Raw genomic sequence first — 18,388 nt, 5'->3', positions numbered from 1 at the left:
TCTTCCTCATGTCCAGCAGCTCGATCACCGGACTGCCGGGACCCCCGAAGGTATATGCTTCAGCGCAAAGGATGGCTTGCTTCCGCGCCACTCATCGGAGTGGAACCCCCGGGCTGATGCTTCAGCGGGAGGGGAAGGCGGTGCCTCCGCTTCCGTGAATCCCATGTGGGATCGACAGGGGTCCTCGAAAGAGAAGAACCGGGCGATACACCGACTGTGTACGCCGGTGTCGCCTAGGCGGTGGCCTTCGTGGGACCCAAACGGCGGCGGGCTCCCGTGTTCTACTTCTCCTCGATGATGGCGGCTGACGTGGAGGCACCGGCCACCGACTCGTCGCTCTCCGCGCACCCAGCTTCTGCCTCTGCTTGCATGGCGCGGTCGCAGACATGGGAGGCATGGTCGCATGCATGGGAGGCGCGGACCACAAACGCGAGAGGCGCGGTCGTCGACGGCAGTAATGACGCCCGTGTTGCCGTGCTCCCCGTTGTGCTGGCGTCGAGAAACTTGCCACTCCTCATCGAGTGGGCCTGGGGAGGCGATTTGTTGAACCACACGGCGGGTTGGGGCAGCAACTTGCTCCATCGAGTGAGGCTTGGGAGGTGGAGCAGCGAGCTGCCTCGCTCGTATTCGCCCGGCTCGGCGGGCCACCCAACTGGCTTGTATGTCGGAGAACTGCTCTTCGGAAACCATCAGAAGAGTGGTGGAGGAGGTGATTGGGGGAGTGGCGGAGGGGTGCGGTTCTTGCCCGGCGTCTGCCCTCGTTTAAATAGAGGGCGGACGGTAGGAGCTCGGCCGGTGTTGCGTTTAATGTCGGCTCTCTCATGAACGGACGTGTGGCCGAAGTAGGTTTCTCGGCTTTCACGCGGGGTTAATGCGGGTGTATGAATGCGGCGAGGAGGCGTGTTTAGCTGGGCGTGCAGCAGGTGGCGTCCTCGGCCGACATGCTGTAGTGAGAGGTCACGCCCATCCTGAGCCGTCTTCAATGCGGAGCGGCGCGCTCTACAGCGACATGAATGCGGGCAGGTGGCGCCGGACGGGACCTTTCCCGAGAGGAGGGAGGTGTTTTTCGGTTGGCCTCGGAAATGGGCTTGGGAGCGGTCCGTACTCCCGCAAACCTTCCCAACTTTTATCTCCGATTTGTATGGGAAATCACGTCTGGACCGCTCCGCGGACCGATACAGGTGGACGTTGAATAGCTTCCGCGGTCCAGACAGCCGAGTCCGGACGGTCGCGGGAGGTTTGCCGGTCCGCCTTGGAGATGCCCTAATATAAGTAGACCATGGTTAAGTTTGAAGGCTGAGCCGTATAAGTAACAAGTCGTATATTTTGGTGTAGTTAGTTTTTTATGGAATATATATTGCTAATCATACATGTATTTTGCGAGGAATATGGATAAGGACTTTTATAACTACAAAACGTTCAGATTTTAGCAATAGACAAGAATAGCCCTTATTTCACATTAATTGTATACATGTATGCATTAGAATGACTAATATTTCTTTCCCGTGCACTCCTCCCTCTAATTAAATGACGAAAAGCTGATGTCATCCTAGATTCTTTATTTTTTTTCAAACTTCAAATTGTTTTGTAGCTCAAACCGTCGCCTCGATTGAAAAATCGTCTTGACAAAAAAATTTGTCTCGACGAATCTTCGAAACTAGATCCCATGTTGATATGTTCTGATGACTTTTTTTCGGACCAATAGTTACCACATCTGGGATACTTACGTTATCATATCTGTCAAACATAAGTTACCGTGTTATTTACACAAAAGTTTCCGGGGTATGTTTTCAACAAACTTTTATCACAGAGTAAAAAAGTGATTATGACGTTTGCAGTGAGTTATGAGCTTTGTTGTGTATATTATCATGTTGCGCAAAAGTTATCGGGGTATGTTCTTCAACAAATTTCTTTCCCTCGGTCCAAAAATTACCGTAATATTTGTATATGAGTTATCAGCTCTCATGTGTGTGTATTATCATGTTGTTTACACATGAGTTATTGGGAAGTATTTTTTAACAACATTTCTCCCTGGTCAAATAGTTACCACGCCTGGGTTAAGTAAGTTATCAGCTCTGTTGTATGTATATTACCATGTTATTTACACACAAGTTACCAGGGTATGTTTTCAACAAACTTTCATCCCGGGGTCAAAAGTTACCGTGGGGTTTATAGTGAGTTATCAACTGTATTGTGTGTATAATACCGTGTTATTTGCACACAAAGTACCGGTAATATGTTTTCCAACAAATCGCCCCCCCCCCCTCGAGGTTCACCTAAGTATCAGGTATGCAGTGCTTCTATTACCATGATATTCACGCAAACGTTATCGAGATTATATTTTCCAATAGTTTTTTCCTCGGGATCCAAGTTATTATGGTGTTTGTACCTAAGTTATCATGTATATGATGCGTTATTACCACGATGTTTATACAAAAAGTTACCGGGGTACATTTTTTATTACTTTTTTCCTTCAAGTCAAAGTTGTCATGGTGTTTGTGCCTAAGTTATCAGGGTTGCCATGCAGAAATTATCGTGTTGTTCACACGTAAATTACCGAGGAGATGTTTCAATCATTTTTTCACCCCCGGTTGAAATTACCATGACATTTATACATAAATTATTTGGTCCTGGTGCACAAATTACCATGCCATTTGCACGGAAGTTACCGGGATATGTTTCAACCCAAAAAATCCCTCATGTGAAGTTGTCATGATATTTACAACGAGGCTACATGGGCAAGGTATACAACCCGTTGGTATATGGGAGACTACAAGACAACTTGAGAAATCCAAAAAACACAAGAAGAAAAATGCTTTTTTGGCTCATATGAAAGTGAAAAAAGGTTAACTCGCATATTTTTACTTATTGAACAACAATCAAGGCAGGGTGGCTTGGTTAGTACACGGTTGCTACATCGTAGGGGTCATGGGTTCGAGTCCCACTTTAGACGATTGAAGCGCTCGGGAGAAGTTAAGTCAAAGTCCAAGATGTGATCTTCACATAGCTCACAAATCTTAACCAGTAAACACTACTTGATTCGTGATGGCATTGGACAAGACACACAACATCCATTTCTACAAAGTATATAAGTAGAGGGTACTTGATTCCTATGTTGTTCCTCTTTAACTTGTTCGTTGAACTGGTTTGGTTCAAACTATATATGATAGAATTTAGTTCTAATTTTATTTAGTGTGCTTTATTGAAATTCATGGAAGAAGACAAGAGTGATTGTGGTACCAAAAAAGTTGGCTATGCTTTACTTAGTACTAAATATGTTATCTTATAGCTGGTGCATCCTATCAAAGATACGTATTTCAAAGAATTAATGTTGAACCACTAGAATACTTATTTCTCCGTTGCAACGCACGGGCAATTTCCTAGTGAAAGTGAAAAAAGGTTAACTGGCATATTTCTACTTATTGAACAAAAATCAAGGCAGGGTGGGTTGGTTAGTACACGGTTGCTACATCGTAGGGGTCATGGGTTTGAGTCCCACTTTAGACGATTACTTCTTCTTTTAGTCAACAACTTCCCTCTAGGTCAAAAAATTGTCACAATTTGACTCAATAAGTTATTGCATATATTACCATGTTTGTGCGTGCATTACCAGCCCTACCATGTTATTTAACACGGAAATTACCAGGGTATTTTTCAACAACTTTTTTCCCGGGCTAAAGTTCCCGCGGTGTTTGTACGCAAGTTATCAGGTCGACGATCTGTAAATTACCATGTTATTTGTACAAAATTTACCACAGTATGTTTTCAACAACTTTTTTCCCTCTGAATCAAAAGTTATCGCGGTGTTTACGTAAGTTATCAGCTCCGTATGCGCAAATTATCTTGTCGTTACACAGAAGTTATCGGTGGTATGTTTTCAACAACCCTCTGCCTTTCTGTGTCAAAAGTTACCGAGGTGTTCGTACAAAGGTTATCAACTCCGTTGCATGTAAATTACTAGGGTTTTGTTTTCAACAACTTCCAGTGCCCCCTCCCCTCACCTGCACTCTTTTTTTTTGAAGGCAAAGCAATAGCTTTATAACTTAACTGCTCTTGGGCATATCGCCCAAGACACAAACGCCCACATGGGTGGGTACATCAGACTCCCACGCTAAGAAGTGGTTGGGGTCACATCCACGGCCAATATTGGCAAGTTCATGAGCGACAGAGTTCGCGCTACGTCTACAAACAGAAATAGCAAACTTGGAAAACCAAAGCTTTAAGTGGTATTTGATGTCTTCTATGACAGCCGCATAAGCCGAAGAGTCGGCCTTTTGCATGTCCAGCGCATCTGCCACTAACTGGGAGTCCGTCTCCAGCTCGACTCGAACGATACCAAGATCAGCCGCGATGTGCACTGCATGCGCCATAGAAAAGATTTCTGCCGCAAATGCGTCCCTGACATGCTCCTGTCTTCCAGCTCGAGCGTAGGCCAGGCTACCATCCTTCATTCGAACAGCCACACCCCTGCCGGAATGGTTCTGCCCGAGGACGAGGGATCCATCCACATTGATTTTAAACTCAGCATGCAGCGGCGGCTTCCCGAAGAGCTCAAGATATTCGAGCACGCTGCTCCTCGTACGTCGAGTCACCGTATCGGCCGACCAAGCTAACTCGCCCTGTCTTATTTTATTCCGGTTCGACCACCACATCCACCAAAATGTAAGGACCTGTAGCCGCACTTTAACATCAAGCCCCCAGAGAAAATCCAACACTGCATGCACGGGCCCGATGGATTCCAGCTTCATACGTACTTCCTCCATATCTAGCCCCCTCCATACCTCCTTCACACTCTTGCACTTGATAAATAGATGGGCTCCATCCTCATCCACCCGGCCACAGAACAAACACTTAGTGTCAGTGATGGGGATCCCCTTTCTTGCCACATTAGTACGGAGTGCAAGTGAGTCGTGCTTGAGACGCCAAGAAAACATTTGAATGTTGGGTGGACACGGCAACTTCCACAGCCTCTTCCATGAGTCATCGCTTGTACTATCCAGATTGCCAACCACGTGTGAGCTCCCTCCCAATCCTCCATCCTGCTTCATGCGATCAAGTTGGACATGTAGTTTATAGGCACTTTTGACAGAATGGACCCCCTTGGTGTCACATTGCCATGCAATAAAGTCCTGAGTCCCCTCTCTCAGCGGAATTTGGAGAATGTGCTTGACGTCATCAAGCCAGAAAGTATCATGTACAAGTTGCTCATCCCATGATCCCGTGGCCGAGTCAATCAGGTCACTCACTCTATCCAGTAAGTTTGTGCCACGGGGAGTGATTACCCCACGCGACCATGGACGTGGCAGCCACGGATCCGACCAAATTCTGACTTGCGTGCCGTCCCCGATCCTCCAGATATAGCCCTCCTTGAACAACTGCAAACCGTGCAACAAGCTTCTCCACGAGTAAGAGATACCGTCACGGGGACTAGCCTCCAGGAGATTGCCGTCGGGGAAGCAGTGGGCACGCAGGATACGGGCACATAGCGAGTCCGGGCACTGTATAAGACGCCAAATCTGCCGCGAGAGCATCACCAGGTTGAATCCGTGCATATCCCGAAATCCTAGCCCCCCTTGTGACTTGGGCAATGTCAGTTTCTTCCAGCCGATCCAATGAGTTGTGCGATCTTTGTCCTGTTGACTCCATCAGTAATCGCAAATGAGTGTACTCAATTCCTCATAAAACGTCTTTGTGAGATAGAAGCATGACATGGCAAACGTCGGAATGGCTTGCGCTACGGCTGTGATCAACGTTTCTTTCCCGCACATCGCTATTAGCCTCTCCTTCCACCCATATACTCGACCGGCCATAGCCCCTTTTACAAAAGCAAACGCCTTCCTGGATTTGCCAACATGGACAGGTAGACCGAGGTATTTGTCATTCCAAGTCTCACTCTGTATCTGCAGGGCTCCTTTCACCGCCACCTTGTCCTCCTCCCTGGAGTTCGGACTAAACATCAGAGCCGATTTCTCTAAGTTGATGCTTTGCCCGGAACAGGTTTCATATAGGTCCAAGACATCCCGGAGGGCTTGAGCTTCCTCCTGCTTGGCCTTCATCAGCAACACAGAGTCATCAGCAAACAAAAGGTGCGATACAACCGGAGCGTTGCGGCATAGTTTCACTCCTGTGATCCGCATGTTTGCCTCCGCGTCATGTAGTAGGGCCGAAAGCCCCTCCGCACATATGACAAACAAATATGGTGATGCTGGGTCACCTTGACGAAGCCCTCTCGAAGGGGAAAACTGCTCAGTCAAACCTCCATTCACCTTGATCTGATACCTCACTGTGGTTACACAATTCATCACCACATCAGTCCGCCGCTCCCCAAAACCAAGTTTATGCAGCATAGCACGCAGGAAGTTCCATTCGACTCGATCATATGCTTTACTCATGTCCGCTTTCACCGCAGCAACCCCTTCATTGCCATGTTTCTTGTTGAGCAAGAAGTGTGAGAGTTCGTATGCAATAAGGACATTATCCGTGATTAACCTCCCTGGCACGAAGGCACTTTGGTTATCCGAGATGATCTCCGGCAGAATCAACTTTAGCCGGTTGGCCAACACCTTGGAAACCAATTTGTAGATCACATTGCATAAGTTGATTGGCCGCAGGTCCTTGATTCTGTTTGGGTTCTTCACTTTGGGGTCCTTGTCCTCCTCACCTGCACTCTCTACATAAGACAAACAGTGGCTATTAGATACAGATCTGATGTCATTCGTACCTATAACAAAAACGACATGGTTTGAAAATTATATTTCTTGATACTAGTAATATTTTTTAGTTTTTCTTGTATTAAAAACGATAGTGTTCATATAAAATGTACACATAAGGTACTTAGTTGGCTAGAAATTTATATTCGAAAAATATGCACCATGCACACACGCGAGATCGTTTTTTGCTTTTCTAGCCGGAGATCAAAAGGTACAAAATGGAAACTAAACAAATTGTGTAACCACAGTGAGGTATCAGATCAAGGTGAATGGAGGTTTGAATCGTGAACTTGCCTAGGTGGTTATTGAGTCGTGAACTTAGCTATAGGTTGCAGGTTTGAATCTCAGCTTCTACGTTTTTTTCTGTTGAGAAATTGAATAGAAAACGGAAAAGGGAAACATATGCGAGGAATTAGTGCTCGAAAAAAAAAGAGACGGCTGGAAAAAAGGAAACTGAGAAATTAAATAGAAAAAGGAAACGAAATTATATGCGCAGACTAATTAAGAGCATGGTTAATAATACAGCCAACAATCGGCTATAAGGAGTTGCCATGTCATCTATAGCCAACCTTGTAGCCGACATGTACAATAGTAAATTTTATATGTGTACTACTTCATTAGTAGTTGGCCCACCTTACAACCTCACAAAGCGTCTTGGGTCTTGTGCTAGAGCCGGCTACTAACCAAGAGCCCGCTTTTCTTCTCTCTCCTCTTCTCTCACCTCCAACTAAGCAAAGATACAATATTCTAGTCCTTATAGCCTGCTTATATCACCTTATTGTACTTGCTCTACTCACCGAAATAAAAGGAAACGGCCGAAAAAAAAAGGAAACTGCTGCCCGCGATGTGCGTAGCAGCGGGCGCTCGATGCCCCCATCGCACTGCGATTGCGTCATTCGGATCTGTACGCAAATACCGAATGTTTGGTCGTTAGATTTCTTGTATAGATAATACTCTCTTCGTCTTAAAATTCTTGTTTTAAATTTTTCTAGATACGGATATATTTAATATTAAAACATGACTTAATACATCTGTATTTAGATAAATCTAAGACAATAATTTAGGATGGAGGGAGTACTATATATAAGTATAAATTTGCCTGGAGGCTACAAGTTCTCGCTTGTTGCTTGTTGCTTGTTGCGGTTGGTTTTTTTTTTTTTTGTCGTCGGCCCCATATAGTCTTGTCAAGCTCCACCACTGGCGACGTGCCTAGGAATGTTCTGGACGTGGTTCCGGCGAATACCGGCGTGCGACGCGGGCGCTCGTCAGTCGTCACTGTACACCGCTGGCGTGCCAGATGACGACGGACCGCAGCCGGTAAAGCAAGAGACGGCCCGTGATTTGTCAACTCGTCACTCGTACGACCTGGCCTGACGAGAATGCCGTGCAAGCGTGGATGCGGTGCCACACCACGCGGACGCGGCGCCAACGCTGCACGAGTAGCCTAAAGCCAGAGACTTTTCTTGGTAGCAGAGATACTTGCACCGAGCAATATATTTAGCTGGAAAGTACCACGCAATCGCTCGGCGTCGTCAACCAATTTTAGTGGATACGACTAGTATATGCAACAGTAATAGACATGGCGATTGAGCTCTCGAGTTTATCTGCTCCCTTGTGTTCACAGTAAAATAAATAAAAAACACTAGATAGTTTTTAAATTTGATTATTATTTTTGGCATGGAAGATGTTTGAGTGTGTGATCTTCGTGCCAAATTTCATGTAGTTTGGACACCTGAGTAGCTCTCAGCAAAATAATCAAAATTAGGTGTTGTGAGAAATTTTACTTTCACGTGTTGTTCGGACCAATTTTCTCTTTTTTGCCACAACCTTCACAGACGTCCGAACACGATAAAATTTTGCCCGGACATCATGCATTTGAGTGTCTTGGTTGACACAAAATATTATATTGTTTTGAATGTTTCAGTATTATTTTGGAATTTACTGTTTACTAAGACCAGATGAGCTTGGGTTAACCATGAATATTCAGTATTAGTACTGCTTGTTAATCTCTAGAAGAAGAGACAAAAGAAGCTCCATGGCGTGTAGTAGGAGTACGACGACTGCGGAGATTCTGTCGTGACTCGCCGTGTGTCATTATTACTAAGAGAGATTGAGCTTGAGAATGAGAGGTTGCAAATCGCATGACGCGGAGAATGTGAAGATAATGTCGGCGGATGAAAGCCCCTTGGATGAGCATGCAAAGAAGTGGCTTGTGGGGATGAAAAAGGAGATCAACGAGTATAGGGAATACGAGGCAGCAAGGATGGCTATGGCAGCAGCAGAGCATGCGGCAAGGATGGCCACGGAACATGCAGCATGACGTCCGGCGAGTGATCCGTCATGCTCGGACTTTCATTTTATTTTGGCATATTCGGGTTGTTGAACAATGATCTGTTTTGCTTTGTCGTATTTGTTTTGAACTGTTGAATTGGGATGGTTTGTATTATATGATCAATAATGCATGGATTGCATGAATTTAAGATGTGTGGATGTGCGGCGGCCCAAATGAGGGGCCGCCCGACGCTGTTGACGGACACGCTCGGACGTGTCGGGGGCCGAATTTCCAAATTCCGCATGTAGATGCTCTTAGCACCGAGAACATATCCTATGAAGAAGGGGTAATCTATGTACCCAGTGTACCATATGGTTTTGGGCCATTGGGCAGAAAAGCCATGGACAAGATGAAGAGACATAGTTGTAAACACGTAGTTTGCAAAAAGAACCTTATAGTTCAATGAAACCAACATGTAGTCTAGTTTCCACAGTTGTTCCATATGGTGGGTTGTTGGGTTAATTTCAGTGAAAAGCTAGGTCTTATAGCAAAATGGTCGAGTATAGGGGTGGAGTATAGGGGTGGACCGCTGGGTTTATTATGATGAAATGTTCAGCCCTTTTTCCTGTGAATGTGTCAACAATCCATCTTCAGGCCAAGTTTCATCCCTTGGTTTTCTATACAACGGCTTAAAATCGCTTGATGCATTTGATACACTAATTGATTGGTTGCCATAATACATTCTCGCCTTGGTGCCAGTTGGTCCGGCCTTACCCGCGTCGTGGCCGGTTGGGTCTAAACCTAAACATGGGCAGCCCCGCCCGAGCTTGGCCGTCAAAATTTGGGTCATGTCGAGCTAACCTCTTGGGCTGGCTTTGGGCTTCATTTTGAGGGCTTGACTCCTTGTTTTTTAGTTTTTCGAGACAGAAATTGGAGCATCATATCGGCGTTGCACGTGTGCATTAAAAATAACATTCAAGCTGTGCTTTGGGATTTGTGCTAATCTCAGGCTTGAGAAAAGGAATGTGGCCTGGCTTCATGTCAGGCTTGTGCTTGTAGTTCGGGATTCACCCTGTTTTAAGCTCAGCTTGAAACCCGGTCCGGCCCGCCATATGATTAAGTTTATTGGTTTCATTCTCCCTTAGGCCTCATATGGTTCGACCATGTCCTCATCATGTGCGATACTCCCATCATTAGGGTGCTTATGGCATTTTCATGTCCAAAATACATCGAAAATACCATTATAAAAGTTGTAAGAAAATACGACAGAAAAGACTTCATAGATAGAAATCCATTTTAGAGCTCATGCTCCACGAAGTTTTTTTTTCAGAAATTGTATTTTAAATTTATTTTATTTTTGAAAAAATCACATGTATATATGGATGTTTATTACATGCATGTATGTACATTTTGATGATGATATATGTTAAATGCAAACTAAAAAAAAGTTTGATGATGATGATGATATAAGCAAATGCACTTGTTAAATTTGTATAATTGCACCTTTCAGTGTAATTGTGTTTTATAACTAGGCAATAAAAGTTATTTTTGCAATTATGCCTTTTATTTCCTTTTGTGATTACTTTTTTCTACTGCACTTTTCATTTTGCCGCAATTTCACTTCTATTACAATTATGTGCATTGTATATATCCGTAGGTTATATAACATATTTTTTGGTGGTTAAATTGATAATTAAAATCAAATCTAACATACGAGGCGGCTTATGAAGGAATCATTTCAATGTGTCGTAAGTGACCCACGACCCCTTGTGTGTGTCCTTTCCTTTTGAGGCTTATTGTTAACTAGAACATGAAGGCGCGCTTTGCCGCGCCCGCTCATATTGATGACAAATACTTAGACTATTTTTAAAAAATCCAAGCAGTGTTTAAGAAAAATTGAATGATTTGTATGGGTCCAAATATATGTGAGAGATATTTTCAAGAGAATTGTTCAAAGTGTTAGCTCTACAGGCTAGGTGCGTCTCAGCGGTGCCCTGACACCGTAACAAATTACAAACCATGATATAGACAGACGATAAGTTGGATTTTATCATATATAACTTAGCTTTTTGATCTAACTCCCAATAAAGAAATCAACTGTACAATATTCGAATTGACTCAAGCGCAACTTTAATCCTCAAGGTGTGTCAGGTACACATAAAAACGTCAGATCCAAATGTCATACTATGGATTTTATTCATGCCACGCCGACCACTGATTTTAGCAGTAAGAGATCTCACAACTAATGGACTGTTTTTCTTAGACAACCTGGGCGTAGGTGATGGTGCATAGATCATCGACATGGGCCTTGTCAAATCATTCTAGGAATAGAAAGATACATTTACACTTTCATGGCATCTGGAGAAGTAAAAGTAAGATTGTGTTCAGATGTGCAATCTTGGGCAACTCGTTCAGCTGAAAATTTAAACTTCTCATAAAATCATAAAACATACTTAATAGTCTGTGTGCCTTGCATTCATAAATGGCTTCGGCTTCACCGGTTGCCTGCAATACTTGCCAAAGAGAGGATCTAGGGCTCAAAAGCATAAAAACCATAGATCAAGCAGTGTTAATACAGTGCAACAAGCTTTCTTAACCAAACTAAATCCTAAAGCTTGAAAAAGGAACACAAGATTGCTAACATGGGCACTCACCCTGCGCTCCACGTGCATGTAATACTTTTAGGAGCATTGTGGGCTCAACAACATGAAAATTGACTTTCAAAAATTAATAGTGAATATGGACTCTAGAGAAAGGGGAAAATATTTCCAGAAATAAATCGTGCGCATAATATATTCAAGAATAACACACCAAAATCTAAAAAAAGAAATTACAATAGGAGACCAAATGTGTTTTAGTCACAAGTGTAAACAAAGAATGAACTTCTCATTTATCAGAGACCGGTGGATAAAATAAGATGTCATTCCTAATAGCATGGCACAAATCTACCATTAGCATGGTCAAGAAGAAACTAAATGCTCAGCTCACTTGATTAGCACTTGAACCACATAATAATCATGCGAAGATGAATTTATTTATTTTGAACCGGTGCCAAGATGAATTAAGTTAGACACAAATCACAGAACCGGAATCAATGTCATGCTCACTTGGACAAATTCAAGGTTGTTTGTACCTATGCATATTCAGAAGTTCAGTACCAATTCCCGGCCTTCCTCAGAAGGATCGTCTCACATGGGAATTCAAACCGAACACACTGAGACATAAAAACAGAATTTGATGTTTGTCAAAGAGCATGCAGAAGTGCAGAACACGAAGGAAAAATCAGAATGGGAGAGGGCTGGACTCTATTCCTGGGTCCGCATCATTGGGAAGAGCAGAGGCGACAAGAAGGCACGCGAGAAAGCAGGTACCTAGCGCCTCCATCGCCACCGCAAAACCAGCCAGGTAGTTTGCCTCCAGCGACAGCCGGCGGTGAAAGCCCATGGCGGGCGGCCGCCGGAGCCACCATTAAATAAATAAATACACGAACATTGCAGGACAGAAAAATACTAAAACAGAAAGGAAGGGGCTATGGAGGAAGTGTAGAGGGGGGAGGGGGAGGAGGGGTGGACCGTACCGGCAGATCGATGGTGCATCGAGGAGAGAGGAACGCTGGCGCATCGAGAGGAGGAAGGACGGCGGCACGGAGGAGCTGTTCGTTCGGGGTGACCTGGGCTATTAGCGTACGATTGGGAATAAGTGGGCCTTGACGGCCCGATTACTGAAAGGAAGAGGAGGTCGTTCGGCGGAGCAGCGGCCCACGAGACGGCGCACGACGTTCCTGGGCGAGTAGGGGCGCCCGACTTTGATCTACACCGTACGTTTAATGATCCGACGGCTGTGACAGTGAAATTGCTGTGGAGGCTCGTAGCTAGCCCTGTTGTACTGTTTCTCAATTCAAAACCGGGTGTAATGACACAACTAGGTGACTTTGCCATGAACAGTTCCCTTACTCCCCATGAGGCGACGCAACAGGTGATTCGGCTTCTCTCCTCCCACTGGCACCACCATCGGTCCGCCTCGCCTTTGATGGCCTTTGGACCTTGGAGGTGCAGAGGACCCTGGCCCCTCGTCGGTGGGAGGGATCCCGTTTTTGTTTTAGAAAGCTTGAGTGCTTTGTTCGGGGCTACGAGGCATTAGTGACATTCCTTGATCGGAATAATGTCTCTCACGTCTCATCCCCGTCCTAGCAATGCGTCTAGCACTGTCGAAATCTCTGTGGTGCTGTATCTCTGGCAGATCTCGGGGGATTTGATCGACGTTGGTCTTCGGTAGATCTACCTGGATCTACTCTACATTCAACTTCGATGGATCGATCTGGATTCGACAGATCATCATTTTTGTTTATGTATTTACATGTATGACCCTTACGATCAGTGGCGGAGCTTGGGCCAAAATTCTGGAGGGGCAATGGGCTGAGGGGGGGCTAAATTATGTGGTCTGGGCTTATTTTCCTGTTCTTATGGCCCAAATACCTAGGGGTAGTGAGGGATTTCTTCATGGGCTGGGGGGCGGTGGCCCAGGTTGCACTCCAAGAAGCTCCGCCACTGCTTACGATATACGCATCTCATCACCAGTGACGGTTGTACTCGTCCACACCTAGGTCACAATCATATTTCAGCTGCTTTCGTCTCGCTCGATTGCCTTTAGTAGTCGAGTGGTTCATAAACTTGGTTGTAATTCTACGTATCTCAAATGTTATGGTAGATGGTATTTATACTGCGATGACATAGGCCATGTTTGGATCATGGGGTTAGAGCTAGTTTGGGTTAGTTGAGGGCTCAGATAACCCAAAAGTATCCAAACAGGGAGGGTTAGAGTGGGTTAGTTCTATTTAACCCAACTATCCCGATGGGGAGGTGCTTATTTGGGTTAGAAAATAACTCTAACTCTAACTGTGTTAGAGTATCCAAACAGGGCCATACTATCACTATTAATGGATGGGATGATTTTTTTCTAGAAAAAAGACACGGCCGTAACGCTCTCGTTCTTAAACAATCCCCCGTTTCAGTCTCCAAATCCTCACTCGCGCCAATTTTCCGTTGAATCGGGTGCGCGTGGAAGCGCGGTGAATGATTGGTTGTCCCTCGACCCGGTCCACCTAACATAACTTGAGCGAGCGGCCTCGAATCAACTCCCTCCCATATGATTCCGTTCCGCCACGAGATGACGACGCGAACCAACCACACGGTCCGGCTCTAGTCTGGGCTCAACCGCGGCGCGCGCGGCGTAGCTAGCTTGACCCCGGCAACGCAATAGCGTGTGTGCGCGGCCTCGCCTCGCCCGCATGCGGTGCAGCAACCCGGCGCTACCCCAGCGCGTCCGGTGCGCCACGGACCAAAAATATGTCGTACTTGCGGCAACTCCGGTCAGCAGCAGCGGGTCGCCATCCTGCCGGTGATTGAGCTCGCTAAACGGCCTGGTCACAATGGGGAGGAACTTAGGAGTAACATCACACACTCCAATACAACTTTGCTTATGTGGCATATATTTAATGAAGAGAGAGGTGCTTGTGGTAACTAGCTAAGTTACCGGAACATCACACACTCCAAGAAACAATGAGTCTTGCATGACACTACATAGATGTTCCTACCCACTATGGAGGTAGTAACATAGTCTAGGAAAGTGTGTATGTTACTAGCTTATGTTCTTGCCCATTGTAAAAGCCTAGTATAAGAAAACGGAAGCGCGCGCCCACAATCCCCCCGACCAACCCTTCCAACGAGATCCACCCTTTGCGGCTCCACCCCTCTTCCTCGCGCGCGCCCCCAGTCCCATCGCCCAATCCCTTCCACGCTCGCCGCCGGTCTGCGGCTCCATCCCTCTTGCTCGCGCGCCCCCGGAGCAGCATCAGCCAATCCTTCCAACGAGATTCGGAGCTCGCCGCCGCCTCCGTCCGCAGCTCCATCCCTCTCGCTCGCGCGCTGCCACTCCGTCGACGGCGAGGAAGAAGATGACGATGGCGAGGACGGCGAAGGAGAAGCAAGCCGGCGGAGCTGAAACAATGGAAGTGCTCCTCGGCAGGTACATGAATGCACCAACCCCGGCCCTCCTTTTGTTTCATTTTGGCACCGCGCTTTCGCCTCCGTGCTCTGTTCTGGCACCCGGCCTGCTTAGGTGACCGCCTGGTTCGGCCTACCGCCCTGTGATGCCGCCCGGCCCGCTCCCGCCAACCATGGTACCACCGCCCCTCCACGCGCCACGCTGCGTAACGCATCAATTGCCGGCCCGTTGCGCGCCTTGCCGTGCCGCCCAGCACGCTGCTCGTCGCTGCTGAATGGCGCCATCCGCGGTCCCGCCAGCGGCACGCCCAGCAGGCCACAGCTACGTGTCCGCGACGGCCTCGCTGGATCGCAGCTTGCCGCGCCGAGCAACTAGGCCACCGCTCCGCGCGCACTTGGCTCGCCGCACCGCCCGCCTCTCGCCACGCTGCCTGCGCTCCGTCGGTTGCCACGCCGCGGCGGCGGCCGGCGGCCGCCTCTCGCCGAGCGTGCTCGCCTCCGCGTGTTGCCCGTCTGTCGCCGCGTGGGTCAATGGGTCATTAGCCGAGGGAGGACTAATCGGTACTGCTTAGCCATTGTGCTAATTTCTAGTACAAAATCGGGCGAAATTCTTATATTTCCCCGCAATCAAAACTGCAATTGTGCGACTTCAATTACTATTTGAAATGTTTTTCTGCGGGCATTTGAAATGGTTCTTGACAGTGCGACGGACCTGCCTTTCTCTTGAACAGGTCACCTGAGATTCCCAGCAAGATGGTGGATGATTGGGAACGAATAGTCCTGGACCTTCCCAGCAGCGATGAATCAACAATTCATCCAGGAAATGATCTCCTCGTACAAGCCCTGCAGCATTATTTTGGCAACACATATTTGGTGCAGCCAGTACATGACATGGTTGGTTTCTGGGGATCCAAGATGGAGCAAGACGCAGAATTGATACGCCCAGGTGACAAGTGTCGAAAATACATATTTCTCCTGAATAACACATGTGTTGTTCGTCAAATGGTGCGGCGTCCAGGAGCATCCTTCCCCGATGTAGAACCCCTGCTCACTTCAATGATCAAGCGGTACAGGAAGTGCTACTTGGACGAGTGTTGGGCTCCGCTCAAGTGTTTAAGCTCGGAGGAGTTTACCGCCGAATTTCTTGCCACCTGTAATCGCCAGATGAAGTGGAAGGTTGCAGCCGAGGTCAGGTACAAACTGCGGCAGGAGATTGCGGAATTGATCGTTCCACCGTGCGACGGAAGCCATGTGATAGAAGGGTTATTTGAAGGATGAGCAGCTAAGCGCATGGGGAGGAGCCGAGGAGGACACTGGGCTTGTAAACGGCCGTTGCACTCGTGGGTGCAGGAGGAGGAAACGCTAATCCTAACTGTAATTTCAAAAAAAAGAAAAAGTAACTTCTACTCCTTCTGTCTCATAATGTAAGATATTTTTTGATACTACTAATATAGTGTCAAAAAGCGTCTGACGTTATGGGACAGAAAGAGTAGTAAATAGCTTCCTGCCATATCTTGTTTTTTTTCGAGTGGCTGCCATGCCTTACTAGTTGCACCAGTGCCTCCATATTTTTCTCTCTTGTATAGGGTTGTTTTTTGTAGCACCTGTGAATCTGTTATAGAAGTATATATACATAGAAAATTGACATTTTTGTTTCTGTTCTCATGTATGGCTCATCTGACAAGTCGAAATATGAAAGAAAATGACTACACATATTCTTTTGATTCAATCAGGAAGCGCATTCTTCCTTGGAGAACCATGTTGCCACTACCTGAAATACGACACGCTCTGTCCTTGCCATGCTTCCTTTTCTTTCCTTGCTATGTCAGGGCACCTCCAACGCCAACTCTCGGAACAAAAACACGCTATTTGTACGTCATGGACACGGATGCAATAGCCGGCCATCCAACTGCATGGACTAAACGCCCGTCCTTGTTCTGACAATTCCATTTCAAATGTATAGCAATTTGAGCAAATTAAAGTGTGGTGTTGATAGCGGATGATCACAACCAAAATGAGGCGGATGTTCATAGTCTTTACATGTGCATGATCACAAAACTTTCAGTCCGGCGCCTGTGCAAAAAAACACCAGACATTTTTGCCCTGCCAGACCGACCGTCCGAGCCTCGTCGCTCACTCTGCTGGCGGCTCCTCCTCACCATCCACCTCCATCTTGGCTGTCAAGAGTTTCAACATTTTGACACGGATCGCACGCATGATCATCGCCACATTGTCATCCAACTCATCCACCCTCATGGTCAACATCATGGTCAAGAGTTTCAACATTGATCATGCTCAACCCTCCTCTCTTTGAGCTTGGTCTTCTTCTCTTCGAGATTGATATTCTTTTCGGTCACCGTTAAACCTCTCAGCCTTATTTTCATCCTTCACGCCGAAGCGCTTGACACATGCCTCCTTCATTTTCGTCAAGATGTCCCCGAACCTCTCCGTCATCTTGGTCGCCGCCCCTTCTCGATCGCTTCTCCTCCTCCGACTTCTTTCCCAGAGCACCCTTCTAAACTTCTTGGACAACTCTTTTGTTGGGTTGGTTGGCTCACCCGCTTCTTCCTCATTGCCCATGCTGGCGGCCTTGATAGAGTTGGCAATGGATAGTTGCTACTTGGATTGCCCATTCAAATGCAACCAACAATGCATGAGGACGAAGTTCCTCTTCTTCACCTTAAAGAACAAGTTGCACGCACGGGAGAACTAGAAAAAAAAATACATTGTCAACAAGTTGCATATCCGGCCAAATGACCAACACATAGAGCATATCTCAGCCAAATGACCATCACACATAACAGCTTACTTGCTTGGTGATTAGCATACCACTCGTCAACCGACCAATAAGTTGTTTCAAATTGCCGCAATACTTGCTCACGACCTCTTGGATCGTGTACCATGATTGTTGAGCGACATTGTCCCACGATCAGGATGAGTTTGTTGTGGCAGGGGTAAAAAATACTTGTGATCATGGAACCAAGAACAACCACGCACCGCACAGTAATTTGTCCTCCCACATGTTGAAGTTTTCTCCTCTACCCACCTTCCTTGGATCGAACGGCCAATCCTCTGGATCAAAGCCGTCGTCACCGTATATGTCCTGCTCTGGCTGCCCGTTGTACGAGTCCGGCTGCTAGGTGTAGGATTGCGTGCCCGACTGGATGCATTCCCGGCTGGGTATACGTGCTCGACTGCTCGATGTATGTGTCTGGATGCGTGCACGTACGTGCCCGACTGTGGGGCATACACCTCCGACTCCGAGTCATCTACTTGTCCGTCCTCGAATCTACCGTTGCATCTGTCTCCGTCGTGGATCATCTCCCTGTCTGCTCGTCATACGCCCTCTCGTTTGCTAGAGACATCGATGAACAAAGAGCAGACACTAAGCTAATCCACGCCCG

The 18,388-nt window shown here is 46.7% G+C and overlaps 1 protein-coding gene across 1 annotated transcript; it reads left to right on the top strand.

Moving 5' to 3' along the window:
- The first annotated feature begins 14,681 nt into the window (after positions 1-14,681).
- LOC123184317 (uncharacterized) lies at positions 14,682-16,683 on the top strand. Its single transcript, XM_044596465.1, has 2 exons — positions 14,682-15,006; positions 15,716-16,683. Exons 1-2 carry the CDS (start codon positions 14,936-14,938, stop codon positions 16,260-16,262), a joined length of 618 nt encoding a protein of 205 aa, XP_044452400.1. The 5' UTR covers positions 14,682-14,935; the 3' UTR covers positions 16,263-16,683.
- Positions 16,684-18,388: the final 1,705 nt, after the last annotated feature.

This window comes from Triticum aestivum, chromosome 2A, assembly GCF_018294505.1.
Source record: "Triticum aestivum cultivar Chinese Spring chromosome 2A, IWGSC CS RefSeq v2.1, whole genome shotgun sequence".
Taxonomy (NCBI): Eukaryota; Viridiplantae; Streptophyta; class Magnoliopsida; order Poales; family Poaceae; genus Triticum; species Triticum aestivum.
The sequence above is the reverse complement of the archived record's forward strand: the minus strand, read 5'-3'. Positions and strand labels throughout refer to the sequence as shown.

Bases quoted from the DNA above. Each gene is read 5' to 3' on its own strand.
- LOC123184317 (XM_044596465.1), top strand. From the start codon at position 14,936: ATGACGATGGCGAGGACGGCGAAGGAGAAGCAAGCCGGCGGAGCTGAA. The intron at 15,007-15,715 runs GTACATGAATGC...TCTCTTGAACAG, and splicing joins ATGGAAGTGCTCCTCGGCAG to GTCACCTGAGATTCCCAGCA.